Source organism: Salmo salar, chromosome 12, assembly GCF_965601325.2.
Source record: "Salmo salar chromosome 12, fSalSal1, whole genome shotgun sequence".
NCBI classification, from domain to species: domain Eukaryota; kingdom Metazoa; phylum Chordata; class Actinopteri; order Salmoniformes; family Salmonidae; genus Salmo; species Salmo salar.
The window spans coordinates 54,078,327-54,093,552 of NC_138302.1; the positions used below are offsets into that span (position 1 = coordinate 54,078,327).

A 15,226-nucleotide genomic window follows, 5' to 3' on the forward strand; every position below is an offset into this window, starting at 1 on the left:
ACTCAGACAGACAGACAGACAGACAGACAGACAGACAGACAGACAGACAGACAGACAGACAGACAGACAGACAGACAGACAGACAGACAGACAGACAGACAGACAGACAGACAGACAGACAGACAGACAGACAGACAGACACATCTGAGCTGTCTGGTCTCAGCTCTGTGGTTCTGCTCACACAGCCAAACTCACACAGACACTCTGGTATAGTTGTCAAGATGCTCAGCTTACCTGTCTGTCACCTGACGTCCCTACATAGCTATGATTACTCTCCTATAGTATAATATCCACCTCTCGTCACCTAAGAAAACTGACCTGCCGGTTGGTTGACCATGCTGTACAAATGTTCATTCATGGTACTGTATATAAAACAATTAAATGATCAGCCTGTGGAATGTAAGTCATTATGTGCTGTGTGATTGAGTTGTTACTACTAATGAACTGTCTCCATTTTACTAATGTACAGCATATGTATAAATGCACTGTAAATGGACAACAGAAGACACACAAAGACATTTGAAGGATGTTTTTTTCTCCCAGAATGAGTAAGATGCTCGTTTGACTTTTTGTCATTGCTAGATGCTGTTTTGTCTCTCCAAGCTCAAGGTTATTGAGATAACATTGTTAAGGGTGACATAGGGTGACATAGTAAGATGTCCACACACTTTAGTTTTAGAGTAGTTTTTCAATTTTCACGATTTTAGTTTCCCCGTTAAATGAAATGTGCTAACAATATTTTAGTCAGTCACTGTCATCTGTTTATTAAAAGGCTAGTTAACTTAATATGGAGATGACATTCACTGTCTCTGTGTTCTCAGTTTGTGGGTATAATGATATTGATTAAGGGAACATAAGACTAAGACAATATTCGAGACTTAACACATCGCCGTAGTGTGAAATATTATTTTCCTCTGATCTCACAGGCCTTCCTCAGCCTAGTCTGACAGTGTGTCCTACAGTCATCAGAGAGAGAGACTCAGTTCAGTTAAGCTGAGCTGTCTGAGTCCTCCTTCTGCCTCTGTACCTCAGTGATTCTTCCACATAGTGGGAAGAGTGAACTTACTCTAGCTTCATTCTGTAGACATACACTCACAGGAGCTCAGCTGCTCAGATGAACAGGTCAAAGTTCACCAGCTGAGGTCAAAATACAATGTCAGTACAGTGCTACAGGTTCACAGTTTAGATCCATATTCAGTGGGCCTTCAACAGTCACAATTCAGGGTAAGAAGACTATTTGAATGGTTGTAAACAATGTACTGTTGTGCCATCATTACCATGTTCCTCTTGTGATATGTTATCATACTGTTTGTTGTCATAAGCTATTACATGAAGCAATCAAGCAATATATTATATCTCCTTAATTTCCCATACTGTCGCTGCATGAGGTAATGGACTCATGATCCTTAAATGGATACTATGAGATTTAGTCAATTAAGCCCTTTTTCTACTTAGCCAGAGTCAGATGAACTCATGGGAACCATGTTGAAGGTAGTTTCGCAACTTATAACTAGTGCTAATGCTAGTTAGCAATTACGCTATTGCTAGTTAGTAAAATAAAATTTCTCAAAACCACAAAATACCAACCCCTCAATTATTCTATTCTCACAGACCTTCCTCAGCTGAAAGTGAGTTCTGGAGTCATCAGAGAGACAGAGACTCAGTTGAGCTGTGCTGTCAAACTCACTCATCCTGTACGCAGACACTCACAGGAAAAGAGCTGCACTCTTGGGCAGGTCAAGCATTTCCAGCTGGGATCAAAGTGACGTGTTACTACGCTTTAGAGATAAAAAAACTCAACGACAAATACAAATACAGTTGTCAAAAACATAAAACCAAAAAGTCAAAGACAAATCTTTTACTCAGACAAGTTAGTTTGTAGGTTTTGAAAATGTAATTGAAGCCATCTAGTGATGCAAAACATCAGCTGTTAAAGACAAATAGCTACAGACAACAAAAATAGTGACTGATAAATTATTCTGAATGTTCCTCTGCAACTTTAGCCACACTTTCCATATGAGACTGGTTTCTGCTATCTGTGGTTTTCCTGTGAACAAGCTCCATGTCTACTTCTCTATTCAAACAATCCTCTCTGACACAGTCACCATCTTCTGTTAAGTTAGACTAACAGTTTGTAGACGTCTGATAAATGGCATTGTTCATCCCTGATATGGCTGGTCATCTGTTTTTGGTCATCCTCCTTTTCGGTGAGTTATTCCTCCATTCCAAGTTCCATCATCTATTAGTGCTACAGGATTCTCTCTCCTCTTTAATATGTTACTTCAGGAAGTCTTTATATATTTCTGAATCTCATGGCTGTAATAAGTGTCCTATTCCATTGATGATCTTATTGATGTATTTTTCTCTATCATTATATTTTGTTCAGATCAGAATGACTACTGCTTGATAACATGCCCATGGATCCATTGTAGTATATGATACTTTACCAACTTATGATACTTTACCAACTTCAGCAAAGTGTTCCTGTCTCTCATGTTAATTTATTATTTAGAAAGGCACATTTTCCTGATCAAGACCTATTTTGTTTTTTCCAGACAGCTTCCAATACATCGAAGCCCAAGGTCATTACCAAGGCCACTGTGAGTGTTAAAAACTGGAATTATTTAACGTTTATTAATGAAGTTTATGTCTAACTATTTTTACTACATAATATTACCATCAATCAATCAAAGTTATCTTGTTAACCTAAACTGCATAATTGTAGATACACTGATATCATTTAATAGACAATAGTGACTTCATTGTTTTTGTTTTTGAAACGTATTTAAAGTGAAACAATATCTATGAGTACTTAAACATTGAACATTAATTTATAATTAAATGACAAGTGACACACTCCATCATCCTCTACTTTATTCAAGCAAGCAAAATAGTCTTGCGATTCAATTTGATTTCACACGAGAGAATATAAGGAATTAAATGAATGGCAATAATTGTAAACACATAGCACACATGATTAAATGGCACTCATAAAAAGGCATGATATCAAATAAGACATGCTGTTACTCAATATAAAGAGAATAGCAGGCTCTAGTTTAGTAAGAGTCAGTATCACTTGTGACATATACATTACATTCAAATAGAGTGATGCAAAAAGGAGTCTCTGTTCTTTCCTAACAGATCCAAAACCAGACATTACAGTCCAATTTGATGAGGACTTCACCATCATCTGTTTGATTCCTGGATCCGTCAGTCCTGACACCACCTGTAACCTGTATGTTGGAGAGGAGAGTCAGCCATCCTTCACAGCAAAGATCAAGAAGAGAAAAGCCACCTCAGCATCCGGACAGGAGTTCTGTCAATTCACTCCAAATCATAGTGATCTGATCAGTCGTCTACAGTCAGTGAGGAGTAAGGAGGTGAGCTGTGACTACAGAGTGAGCTCAGGACCAAACTCTCTCTCTCCACGCAGTGATGGGTACAACTTTACAGGTGAGTCATTATCTAAACAAATCTATCAGGGCTGCAGGTCTTCATTATCTGACTCACTTTGATTTAAAAATATTCTTTAATGACTATTTTCATTCTGACCCACAAACTAAACACCACATTTCAATCCCCAAAATGTTTTTAGATCTGGTGGGAGTTTACATTAGTGATCCAACAACTAAACCCTTTCCAACAGGTAGGATACACATTAGTTTTGTTTCTTCTTTTAAATGTACTTTGTGGTGCTTCTTAGGGCTGTGGAGGTCTCAACATTTTGTCAGCCAGTGATTGTCAAGCAACTAACTGTCGGTCTCACGGTGACTGACCGTTAATTAACATAAACACATTTAGCATCTCCTGGCTTCCACACATAGCCGACAAGCCATTTTAAAAAGTCTAATAAATCCAATTAATATAGCCCACACCTTCATAATAAATCCATCATTTATTTTAGACAGGTCTACAGAAACATGATATGAAGAATATTTAATCTATTTCAGAAGAAAAGAAGAGCATACTCTGAGTTGTCCTTCTGTTAGGTCCTGATGTGGCTATGCCGAATGGAGTGTGCACACGGCTATTCTGTGTTGAGCGGTTAACAAAGAAATATGTACTCTTAAATGCTTAATTTAGAGTTAATAATGTAACTATAGTTGTTCTACAAACGATGGGCTACATGTTTAGGTTTTTAATACACAGTAAGGCTGAATGATGAGACTCTAATGATGATTTGAAAAACGTTGCTTGAAAGGTATGATCTCTGCTCTGTTTTTTGCGCAGGCTGTACACACTCCAGTAGTCTCTCATTCACTATTTGACAAGTCATTGTAAATGCCTCGAATTACATGGCGGCATCCTGTTGCTGTAATGCACCTAAAAAAATCCATGCCTTTTGCGGCCCGGAGTGCTGCATTGCGCCCTTCTCCCTGAGTGTGCTGCGCTATCCGAAGCTTTTTCACTCACAAGGCTCTGTCACCTGATCGGGTCTTTCTCACAGTCTACAAGTTAAAACAGACACAGCAGGGATGCAACTGTGCGCACCCTTGCCCAATTCCGAGGTGCCTATTTAAGATATTAGAAGAACTGTCCACATTTACTTTTTACACATTTACTTTTCATCAGCCAACAAGAGGCCTAACGAACAGCAAAAGCACTAGCCTTTGTCAATCTACTATCCCCCATAGTACAAAATTCGACCTATTCTATTCTGTGCGAGAAATAAATATTCCAGACATAGTCTGGGACAGTTGTGGTATGTGATAGATCTCAAATGAATACAACAGCAAAGGGTACATGGTAGTAGGCTATAAGTGCAAATGTTCCATTTGCGGAAAACACCATTATCAAATGTGACCGCAAATTCAGTTATGCGTGTCATGTTTTTATTTTAAAGGATTCATTTTTATGGTGAAAATGATCTTCCTCAAACTTGAAACTCATGCGCTGCTCATGCGCTGCCTGTTAACTTCTTAAAACTGCTTAAAATGTAGAGCCTATTTGGCCACTTTAGTTGTGATACAAACCTTATTAAAACATATAGGCCTATGGACTAGGCTACATGAGATGATTGACTATGATTCAAACAAGTCGCAAAAGAAAGGCATTGTTTCTTATGCTGGGCATCGTTCACAAATGGTAGGCTAATATTGTCACCCATCAGACTATTCTTGATTTAATCTTGTCTTTACATATAGTAAACAATATATGTGTGACATTTGTTTTGATTTAGAATGGATCATTATCATGCAACTGTATTGAAACAATGGCAGCGGGAAAAAATACATGTTATCTATGCCCTTAAATAGCGAATGGAGGACGCTTTTTCCCCGTGGTTTATTTTCATGTCAGCCAGGTAGGCTATACTCACGTTGTAAATAAAAGCAATGTAAATATTATTAGGAAAGTTGAGTAATAAATATAGTAGGCCTAGCCTATAGAACGCTGATGGGATCCTCTTCTTTTTATTAGAGGTCATCACTCTGTTTTCTCCCGTAATTGCATAGCCTATAGAAATGTTGTTCAACATGAGCTCATGGGCTCTCATGAAGTGTTTGATTCGATTTTCGATTACATTTGAATTGATGTCAGAGTGATTAGAGATTTGTTGGCATTTTATTGCTTTGAAATGTATAGTAATGAAGGATGTAGGTAATGTTGTCAGTCTGGTGTAGAAGGATTGTTCTACTCAGTTATATTACCAGCTGGGTGTTCTGTGAGTTTTGAATATTGAGTACCAGAAAGTTAGCATGTTTGGTAGGCTACTAATGACCATCAGCAGCATCAGAGCTTGGAGAAGCCTTATTACCGTCCGTGACCGTCGGTGTGGCGGTAATGCGGTCACCGCAACAGCCCTAGCACTTCTGTTATTTTATAGCAGAGCTCCTTACAGCAGAAAGAAAGGCCCTGGTTCTACTTTTCCCCTCATCATCACAGTGAGTTCTAAAACAGGTGTATTGGTCCTCTAAGGGACCGTCTTTGCAAATACTGTATCCAAATATACATTCAGTTAAATGTCTGGGTTTTAACAATAATGTGCCACATTATAATATTGTGAACATGTCATCTTTCTATTGACTGAGTTGTGTTGTTTTCTAACTAAATGATGAATACCTTAATTCTTGTGTAATCAGATGCACAAGGAACTTGTCGTGTATTGCTTCCCAGCAGGTTCGACTGTTAGTTCTACTTTGACCCCCAACACCCCAGTGAGACCAACAACCAATAGGACCACTAAATGTATCATAGTTTGCAGTCTACATTTTCTGTTCTCATTAATTCACTAAAGTTCTGACCGGTTTACTAATAGACCTATTCATAGTTGCTTGTAATTTCGGTCCAGGTTTGTGTACTTTTAGTCCATCTGATTTGTAGGTAATGTGTAGAGTACTTCTCTCTTTCTGTATAAATGATGACTTTCTTGTGTAATGAGTTCTCTTCTCACCAGGTTTGACCTCTCCTTTGACCCCCAGCACAGCAGTGAATCCTACATTAGGTGTGTTAGTCATCTTTCTCTAGTTAGCAGATAGGACCTAAACAAATAGAATAGCTTCATCTTACCCATTTTTTTTATTAAAAAAATGTCACCTGATTTTAAAAAAGAGGTTTATATCTCATTAATTAAATCAACCCATTTAAATACCTTTATTTTGTATAATCAGATCCAATGACTTTGCATTGCACCAGGTTCGACAAATAGTTCTACTTTGACAACTGACACCCCAAAGTGGCCACATGATTTTAGTTTAGTGGCGTAATAAGTTGTGTTGTGTGTTAACTGTTATTAAACAGTCTCTCTCTTGCGTGTGCCCAGGAGGTCAAAGCTCCAAAGAAATTGTTGTGGGTAAGCATCCATCTCCAGCTGACTAATTGTATTTTCTTAGACAAATGAAACAACTGAGACATACCACCTCACAATATAAATGTAGATCAACTCTTGAGATGCAGTATTGACCCTGGGAATACAAGCTAATGTCCTTCCCAATGTCACCAAACAGAAACAGCTGTGGGAATATGGCAGGGAGCAGTGGGTGTGGCTTCTGGAGTGGGCGTGTTGCTGATGGGATTGACAGCTGTCTATCTCTGCAGGAGGACCAGTGAGTACTTCTGATTCTGCATAACAAATAATTTGCAAACATTTTCCTTCTCATATTATTGTAAGTGCCTTTGACATGGGTTAATCTTTCAACTCCTTTTGGTCATATTGTGTAGGGTAGGTTGTATCTTTCAACTCCTTTTGGTCATATTGTACAGGGTAGGCTATATTGAATATAATTAATTTAGCCTAATTTGTTTTTCAGAGAAGAACAATTCTCAGAGGTAATAATTCCCCTTGTAAATATGATGCAGATTGTATCAACCTTTAGTTCTGTATTGTCCATGATGAGATGTTCTTACCACAACCTTCTTATACTTTTATGTTGTACAGACCTACATCCAGACAGGATGATCACAGCCAATGTATGTTCCAAACAAAATACATCAAACACTGCACACACTACTAACACAACTACACACATGCATGTACAAACACAAATTGTAATTACATTTTTATTTATTTTCTGTTGTAGGTGATTTGGTGATGGAAGCTATGAGCAGTGCAGGCATGTTGGATCTAAGGGATGCTGGGATCTATTCTCTCATCACCTCTGTACCGTCCACGTTATTGCCCTCAGGTGAGTTTGTATCAGATTGTCTTCTGTCCCTGTCTTCCCGACCTGGGAAGTGAATTTGGGACCCTCAGCACCATAACACTTTGTCACTCAATGTCAACCGTACTAAGTTAAAACATAAAATAAGGTGTTAGTCAGAGCATCTTGAAAGCATGAGAACAGAGCTGTAAGTCTACAAGGTGGTTTGAGACAGGAAGAGAAGTGTGAAGTGACATTAAGCAAAGCAAAGTAATACACACAACCACACCCACACTTACGTGTGAGCGCGCACACACACACACACACAGAAATACACAGAAACTCTAACTCAGGCTCCCTCTGTGTTGTACAGGCCCTGTTGAAGAGAATGGACAGTCATCTGAAAAAGACAATGTAAGTTCAGAATAACCCACTGTGTTTGGTGATTGTGATCGACTCTCAGTTTCAGATTGATGTTACATCCTTTTAAATGACATTACATTTACAGTACTGTAGAATTAAAGGGCTGAAGTTAAACTGTCTGTTTCCTTTCTCTAGTCTGATACGTACCACGTATACAGCTCAATCCTTGAGAGACCAGAAACCTCAGCACAGCCGGATGGGTTGTACAGTCTTCTGCAGGCACACTGAAACTACACCACTGGCTTTGTGTAGCATTGTACAGCTATGTCTCACATGTCTCATACATGTCTCATACAAATACGGCGGACTATGTAATTTTGTAAAGACAAAGGAGATGATTGTGGACTACAGGAAAAAGTGGATCGAGCAAGCCCCCATTCTCATCGACGGGGCTGCAGTGGAGCAGGTTGAGAGCTTCAAGTTCCTTGGTGTCCACATCACCAACAAACTAACATGGTCCAAGCACACCAAGACAGTCGTGAAGAGGGTACAACAAAACCTATTCCCCCTCAGGAGACTGAAAAGATTTCGCATGGGTCCTCAGATCCTCAAAAGGTTCTACAGCTGCACCATCGAGAGCATCCTGACTGGTTGCATCACTAACTGGTATGACAAATGCTCGGCCTCCAACCGCAAGGCACTACATAGGGTAGTGCGAATGGCCCAGTACATCACTGGGGCCAAGTTTCCTGCCATCCAGGACCTCTATACAGGGCGGTGTCAGAGGAAGGCCCTAAAAATTGTCAGACTCCAGCCACCCTAGTCATTGACTGTTCTCTCATCTACCGCATGGCAAGCGGTACCGGAGCGCCAATTCTAGGTCCAAGAGGCTTCTAAACAGCTTCTACCCCCAAGCCATAAGACTCCTGAACATCTCGTTAAATAGCTATCAGGAAATGTGCAGTGCCCCAGCTCCTCTCACCCCCGCTCACCAGTCTTCACACCACTGCATGTTGTCATCTATGCATAGTCACTTTAATAACTCTACCTACATGTACATACTTCCTCAAATAACCTGTGTCCTCGAACATTGACTCTGTATCGGTACCCCCGATATATAGTCTTGCTACTGTTATTTCACCACTGCTCTTTAATTACTTGTTGCTTTTATCTCTTATTCTTATGTGTATTTTTTTGAATCTGCATTGTGTGTTAGGGGCTCGAAAGTAAGCATTTCACTGTAAGGTTGTATTCTGCGCATGTGACTAATAACATTTGATTTGATTTGATTTGATATAGAGAGAGACAGAAAGATCTATGGAGTGGTCAGAATATTATCAACAACAACAAAAATATTGAGTATAAAAATACATGTTTTATATATTTTTTTTAACTGACCAAAGGATAGAGAAAACCCTATTCAGTGTGTGGAGTGACATGTGACTTTCCTCTGTTTTGTACATTACAAGAAAAAACTCCTTAGCAGCAAGCAACATTCCTTGTCTGTGGTTCTCATGAAGGATATTCTGGCCTAAGAAACCTTGAGACACAGCCCAAAGGAAAGGAGTGAGAAAATGATTCCATTCTCATTTAGAAGAGCTAATGTTACATTCCTGTTGCAGTGTGAGAAATCTATTTAGAGACTCTCTCTCACACACACACACACACACACACACACACACACACACACACACACACACACACACACACACACACACACACACACACACACACACACACACACACACACACACACCGTTGGGTTAGAGTGAGACCTTAGTCTTCTCACAGAGGGGAAGACATCCTGTTTTTGCAGCTCACTAAAGTAGCAAAGAGACTATTTTGAGCAGCACAGCGGATAGAAACTTGCACTTGTGAGTGAGGACTATCACTACCTTGGTTAAAGTGGAGGTTTGGAGTGACTCTGTCGTTGCAGATGCATTGTCCAGCCAGTCTCTGTGTTGTGTGTTTGTTTGTTGTCGTCTTCAATGCCGTTGTCCTGGTGTACCCAGATGTGGTGACATATGTGACAGTTGAGTGTGTAGAAAACCACACAAACCCTTCTAGTGGGAAAACATCCGAGACTGTTACACCCCCCACTCCCACCACCAGCTGCCCCCGTGTGTGTGTGTGTGTGTGTGTGTGTGTGTGTGTGTGTGTGTGTGTGTGTGTGTGTGTGTGTGTGTGTTTGTGTTTCCCTCCTTGTGGCTGATATTGTGACTTTTGAAGAAAAGTGCCCCATCCTCCATTGGAATCCAAACAGAAGTGATCCCTATACGATGGTCACCTCTGAGTCAACTTCAACACAGAATACAGACAGGACAGTTGTCTCACAACTCCTCCTCCCATTGACCAACAATCACCAGTTCGGATTGGCGTTCCCCTAGGATTGGGGGCGCTAAAGCGATTTTTGAAAAAAATTCGTGCCCATTTTAAACGGCCTCCTACTCAAACTCAGAAGCTAGGATATGCATATAATTAATACTTGTGGATAGAAAACACCCTAAAGTTTCTAAAACTGTTTGAATGGTGTCTGTGAGTATAACAGAACTCATATGGCAGTCAAAACCCCGAGACAGATCGAAACAGGAAGTGGAATTCTGAATTGCGAACTCAACTTCATCACGTTGCCTATTAATCACACCGTGGGCTATGGTTCATTGAGCACTTCCTATTGCTTCCACTAGATGTCCCCAGTCTTTACAAAGTGATTTGAGACTCCTACTGTGAAAACTGAACGAATGAGACGCAGTGGAACGTGGTCACACGGAGAGGGCCATCACCATTATGACGCCGACGCCCCTGGTTACCCTCCCCTTTCGAAACGTTTTGAAACACAATGCAATCGTCCCCCTCGAATCTTATTGGCTCTCTTGTTGAAACACGCCCTGAAGATTTATGTTAGACAACGTTTGACATGTTTGAACGAACCTAAATGGGAAAAAAATGAATTTTCTCGAAATGGCTGTCCCGTGGCCGACGGAAGTTTTGGAGCAGCCTTCAGACGCGCTAACAAGAACAAGCTCTTGGAACATAAAGGAGTATTTTTTTCAAACTAAAATACATTTGTTGTGGACCTGGGACTCCTGGAAGTGCTTTCTGATGAAGACAACCAAAGGTAAGGGATTATTGACAATAGTATACAAGACTAGATGTGATATGCGATTGTTCCAAGATGGCGCTGACCTGTAACGTTAGCCTATTTTTCAGAGTATCGCATCCCCTTTCATCGCAAAGTATGATTACCCAGTAAAGTTAATTTTACATCTGGCATTACAGGTGCTTTCAAGAGATATTCATCTATAAATCTTAGAATAACAATATTACATTTTTAAAATGTATTGGAATAGTAATTTAGTAAATTGTAGCTCTGTTTCATCGGATGCATTTGAGGGAAAATAGTTAGTCAACGTTACGCACCGATGTAAAATGCTGTTTTTATATATAAATATGAACTTTATCGAACAAAAGAATGCATGTATTGTGTAACATGATGTCCTCGGTGTGTCATCTGATGAAGATTGTCAAAGGTTAGTGCTGCATTTAGCTGTTTTTTGGTTATTTGTGATGCATGTGGTTGGTCGGAAAATGCTATGTGGCTACTTTTACAATATACTCCTCTAACATGATCTAATGTTTTGCTTTTGCTTTTGCTGTAAAGCCTTTTTGAAATCGGACAACGTGGTTCGATTCAGGAGAGGTGTATCTATAAAACGATATAATTTGAATTTTTTTATAATTTTTTTATTTATTAAATTTTGTTATGCTAATGGCGATATGATTTTTTGCTGGATGTCATACGGGACGGAGGCCGCACAGGGGTTAAATCAAATTGAAGAAAAAAATTAAGACGTTGTGTGGATGTTGTGTTTGTGTTTTCAATGTCAGAGATTGGTACTAATGATCTGTAAGGAAAGGCAATCCAGAAGAGCACACGGATGGAGGTGTGAAGAACCTCTCACTTTACCATCATGGGGAACGGATTCATAATCCTCAATTTTCAGGTAATTTACTACTGAAAACTTGAAGTAGGGGGTTCTCCTACAATGAGAAGTGAAGATACAGCACCTGGTGTATAGAACATGGTAGAAAACGTGGAACACAGATTTTAAAGTAATGTGCCAACTGAGAGTGAAAGGTTGGGAGAGAATCTCCTATCCTCTATGCAGAGCGAGATCTTGATGTGCAATTAAACTGTTAAGGATTCATCAATGGCCTATCAGTTAACATACACCAGGGTTGTGTTCATTAGGGCACGCAATGTTTTAAAACGTTTTGCAACGGAAAACGAGAATGAGCGTTTCTCATTGGACAAGTCCAAGTAGTCCTTCCCTGTTTCAGTGCATTTTTCTTCTGTTTGGTGCCTAATGAACACGACCCAGGAGTTGAAGGCCAACAGACATCACCAATAGTAATCGAAGGAGTAAAAGACCTGATTCAGAGTATGAGTTGCCTAATACAGGCAGACACATTCACTTTCTTTGTCGTGTACAAGTTGCATTTGATTTATTGTATTATATTGAAAATGCAAAGCATTGGATGAAACAAAACACTGTGACCAACGCCAGATTATTATTATTTTTTACTTAAAAATTGCGTACATTTTTTGTATTTAAGTTATTCTTGCTGAATTTTATTTTTAATCAGTTTGGCTTATTGAATATGTCAGTTTGAGACAGTGCTATTTGTAATAGTAACTGTTTTCTGCTGTACAGTAAAGATTTAGCAACAAGTTAAATGTGTGTCCAGCATGCTGAATGATTACTTGTGTGAACATGGGCTTATTTCCCATGATGCTCCAGTCCTCATACATGAATTGCCTCTGCATCGTGACAGTATGATGTTGTGTTTGCGAGTGGTGTGTGTCTCCTCACCTATCGTGTCCCCCTAGTAGACAGCCTGTGCAGTGTTATGAGAGAGGCGGCATATTTTTTGGGTGTTACGCGTGTAAATCTGTCAGAAGTGTGTGTGTGTGTGTGTGCGCATGTGTATGTGTAAGAGACAAAGAAAGAGCGCAAGAGAATCAAAACACTCTGCTGCAGGAAACCCCCTGAGAGAAAGAGAGAGAATGTTCTGTTCAGCATGGATACTGTGTTTTAAAACCTACTGTAGGAGGCTGTCTCCACTGCCCCAGACGTTTGCTATTGTATGTGCTGTATCAGAATATTACTATTGAGTGTTGGCCAGCTTGTTTATATTCATTCAATAAAGGTGACTTTCTTTCAGACTTGTATGAGGGCTGGTCTCTATGTTAATAGTACTGTATGTCTGGTTATAAACTACACATGAAGAACTGAGATCACATGCATACTTTCACTATGTATCATAGCTATGATTACTCTCCTATAGTATAATATCCACCTCTCGTCACCTAAGAAAACTGACCTGCCGGTTGGTTGACCATGCTGTACAAATGTTCATTTATGGTACTGTATATAAAACAATTAAATGATCAGCCTGTGGAATGTAAGTCATTATGTACTGTATGACTGAGTTGTTACTGCTAATGAACAGTCTTCATTCTACTAATGTATTGCATCTGTATAAATGTAAATGGACAACAGAAGACACACAAAGACATTTGAAGGATGTTTTTTTCTCCCAGAATGAGTAAGATGCTCGTTTGACTTCTTGTCATTGCTAGATGCTGTTTCATCTCTCCAAGCTCAAGGTTAGCCAGATAACATTGTTAAGGGTGACATAGGGTGACATAGTAAGATGTCCACACACTTTAGTTTTACAGTTGTTTTCAATTTTAACGATTTTAGTTTCCCCATTAAATGAAATGTGCTAACAATATTTTAGTCAGTCACTGTCATCTGTTTAGTAAAAGGCTAGTTAACTTAATATAGAGATGTCATTCACTGACTCTCTGTGTTCTCTATTTGTGGGTACAATGATATTGACGAAGGGAACATAAGACTTAGACAATATTCGAGATTTAACACATCGCCGAAGTCTGAAATATTATTTTCCTCTGATCTCACAGACTTTCCTCAGCCTAGTCTACATTCATCAGAGAGAGAGACTCATTTCAGATAAGCTGAGCTGTCTGAGTCCTCTTTCTGTCTCTGTAGCTCAGTGTTTCTTCTACATAGTGGGAAGAGTGAACTTACTCTTGCTTCATTCTGTAGACATACACTCACAGGAGCTCAGCTGCTCAGATGAACAGGTCAAAGTTCACCCGCTGAGGTCAAAATACAATGGCAGTACAGTGCTACAGGTTCACAGTTTAGATCCATATACAGTGAGCCTTCTGCAGTCACAATGCAGGTTAAGAATACTATTTCAATGGTTGAAAACCATGTACTGTTGTGCCATGACTACCAAGTTCCTCTTGGGATATTTTATCATACTGTTTGTTGTCATAAGCTATTACATGAAGCAATTAAGGAATATATTATCTCCTTAATTTCCCATACTGTCGCTGTATGAGGTAATGGACTCAAGATCCTTAAATGGATACTATGAGATTTAGTCAATTAAGCCCTTTTTCTACTTAGCCAGAGTCAGATTAACTCATGGAAATCATGTTGAAGGTAGTTTCGCAACTTATAACTAGTGTTAACGCTTGTTAGCAATTACGCTATTGCTAGTTAGTAAAATAAAATTTCTCAAAACCACAAAATACCAACCCCTCAATTATTCTATTCTCACAGACCTTCGTCAGCTGAAAGTGAGTTCTGGAGTCATCAGAGTAAGAGAGACTCAGTTCAGCTGAGCTGTCAAACTCACTCATCCTGTACGCAGACACTTACAGGAAAAGAGCTGCACTCTTAGGCAGGTCAAGCATTTCCAGCTGTGATCAAAGTGACATGTTACTACACTTTAGAGATAAAAAAAACTGAACCACAAATACAAATACAGTTGTCAAAAACATAAAACCAAAAAGTCAAAGACAAATCTTTTACTCAGACAGACAAGTTAGTTTGTTGGTTTTGAAAATGTAATTGAAGCCATCTAATGATGCAACATATCAGCTGTTAAAGACAAATAGCCTGAGACAACAAAAATAGTGACTGAGAAATTATTCTGAATGTTCCTCTGCAACATTAGCCACACTTTCCGTATGAGACTGGTTTCTGCTATCTGTGGTTTTCCTGTGAACAAACTCCACGTCTACTTCTCTATTCAAACAATCCTCTCTGACACAGTCACTATCTTCTGTGAAGTCAGACTAACAGTCTGTACATGTCTGACAAATGTCGTTGTTCGTCCCTGATATGGCTGGTCATCTGTTTTTGGTCATCCTCCTTTTCAGTGAGTTATTCCTCCATTCCAAGTTC

The 15,226-nt window shown here is 39.4% G+C and overlaps 1 protein-coding gene and 1 long non-coding RNA gene across 2 annotated transcripts; both read left to right on the forward strand.

Moving 5' to 3' along the window:
* Nucleotides 1-2,090: 2,090 nt before the first annotated feature.
* On the forward strand, nt 2,091-4,136 carry LOC145859510 (uncharacterized). Its single transcript, XR_014379715.1, has 4 exons — nt 2,091-2,207; nt 2,556-2,600; nt 3,142-3,453; nt 3,596-4,136. It is a non-coding gene; the product is annotated as an uncharacterized LOC145859510 (long non-coding RNA).
* A 2,628-nt stretch (nt 4,137-6,764) lies between these two features.
* Nucleotides 6,765-13,158, forward strand: LOC145859511 (uncharacterized). Its single transcript, XM_082959071.1, has 7 exons — nt 6,765-6,790; nt 6,945-7,043; nt 7,248-7,266; nt 7,376-7,407; nt 7,518-7,622; nt 7,951-7,991; nt 8,136-13,158. Exons 2-7 carry the CDS (start codon nt 7,007-7,009, stop codon nt 8,226-8,228), a joined length of 327 nt encoding a protein of 108 aa, XP_082815197.1. The 5' UTR covers nt 6,765-6,790; nt 6,945-7,006; the 3' UTR covers nt 8,229-13,158.
* The last annotated feature ends 2,068 nt before the right edge of the window (nt 13,159-15,226 follow it).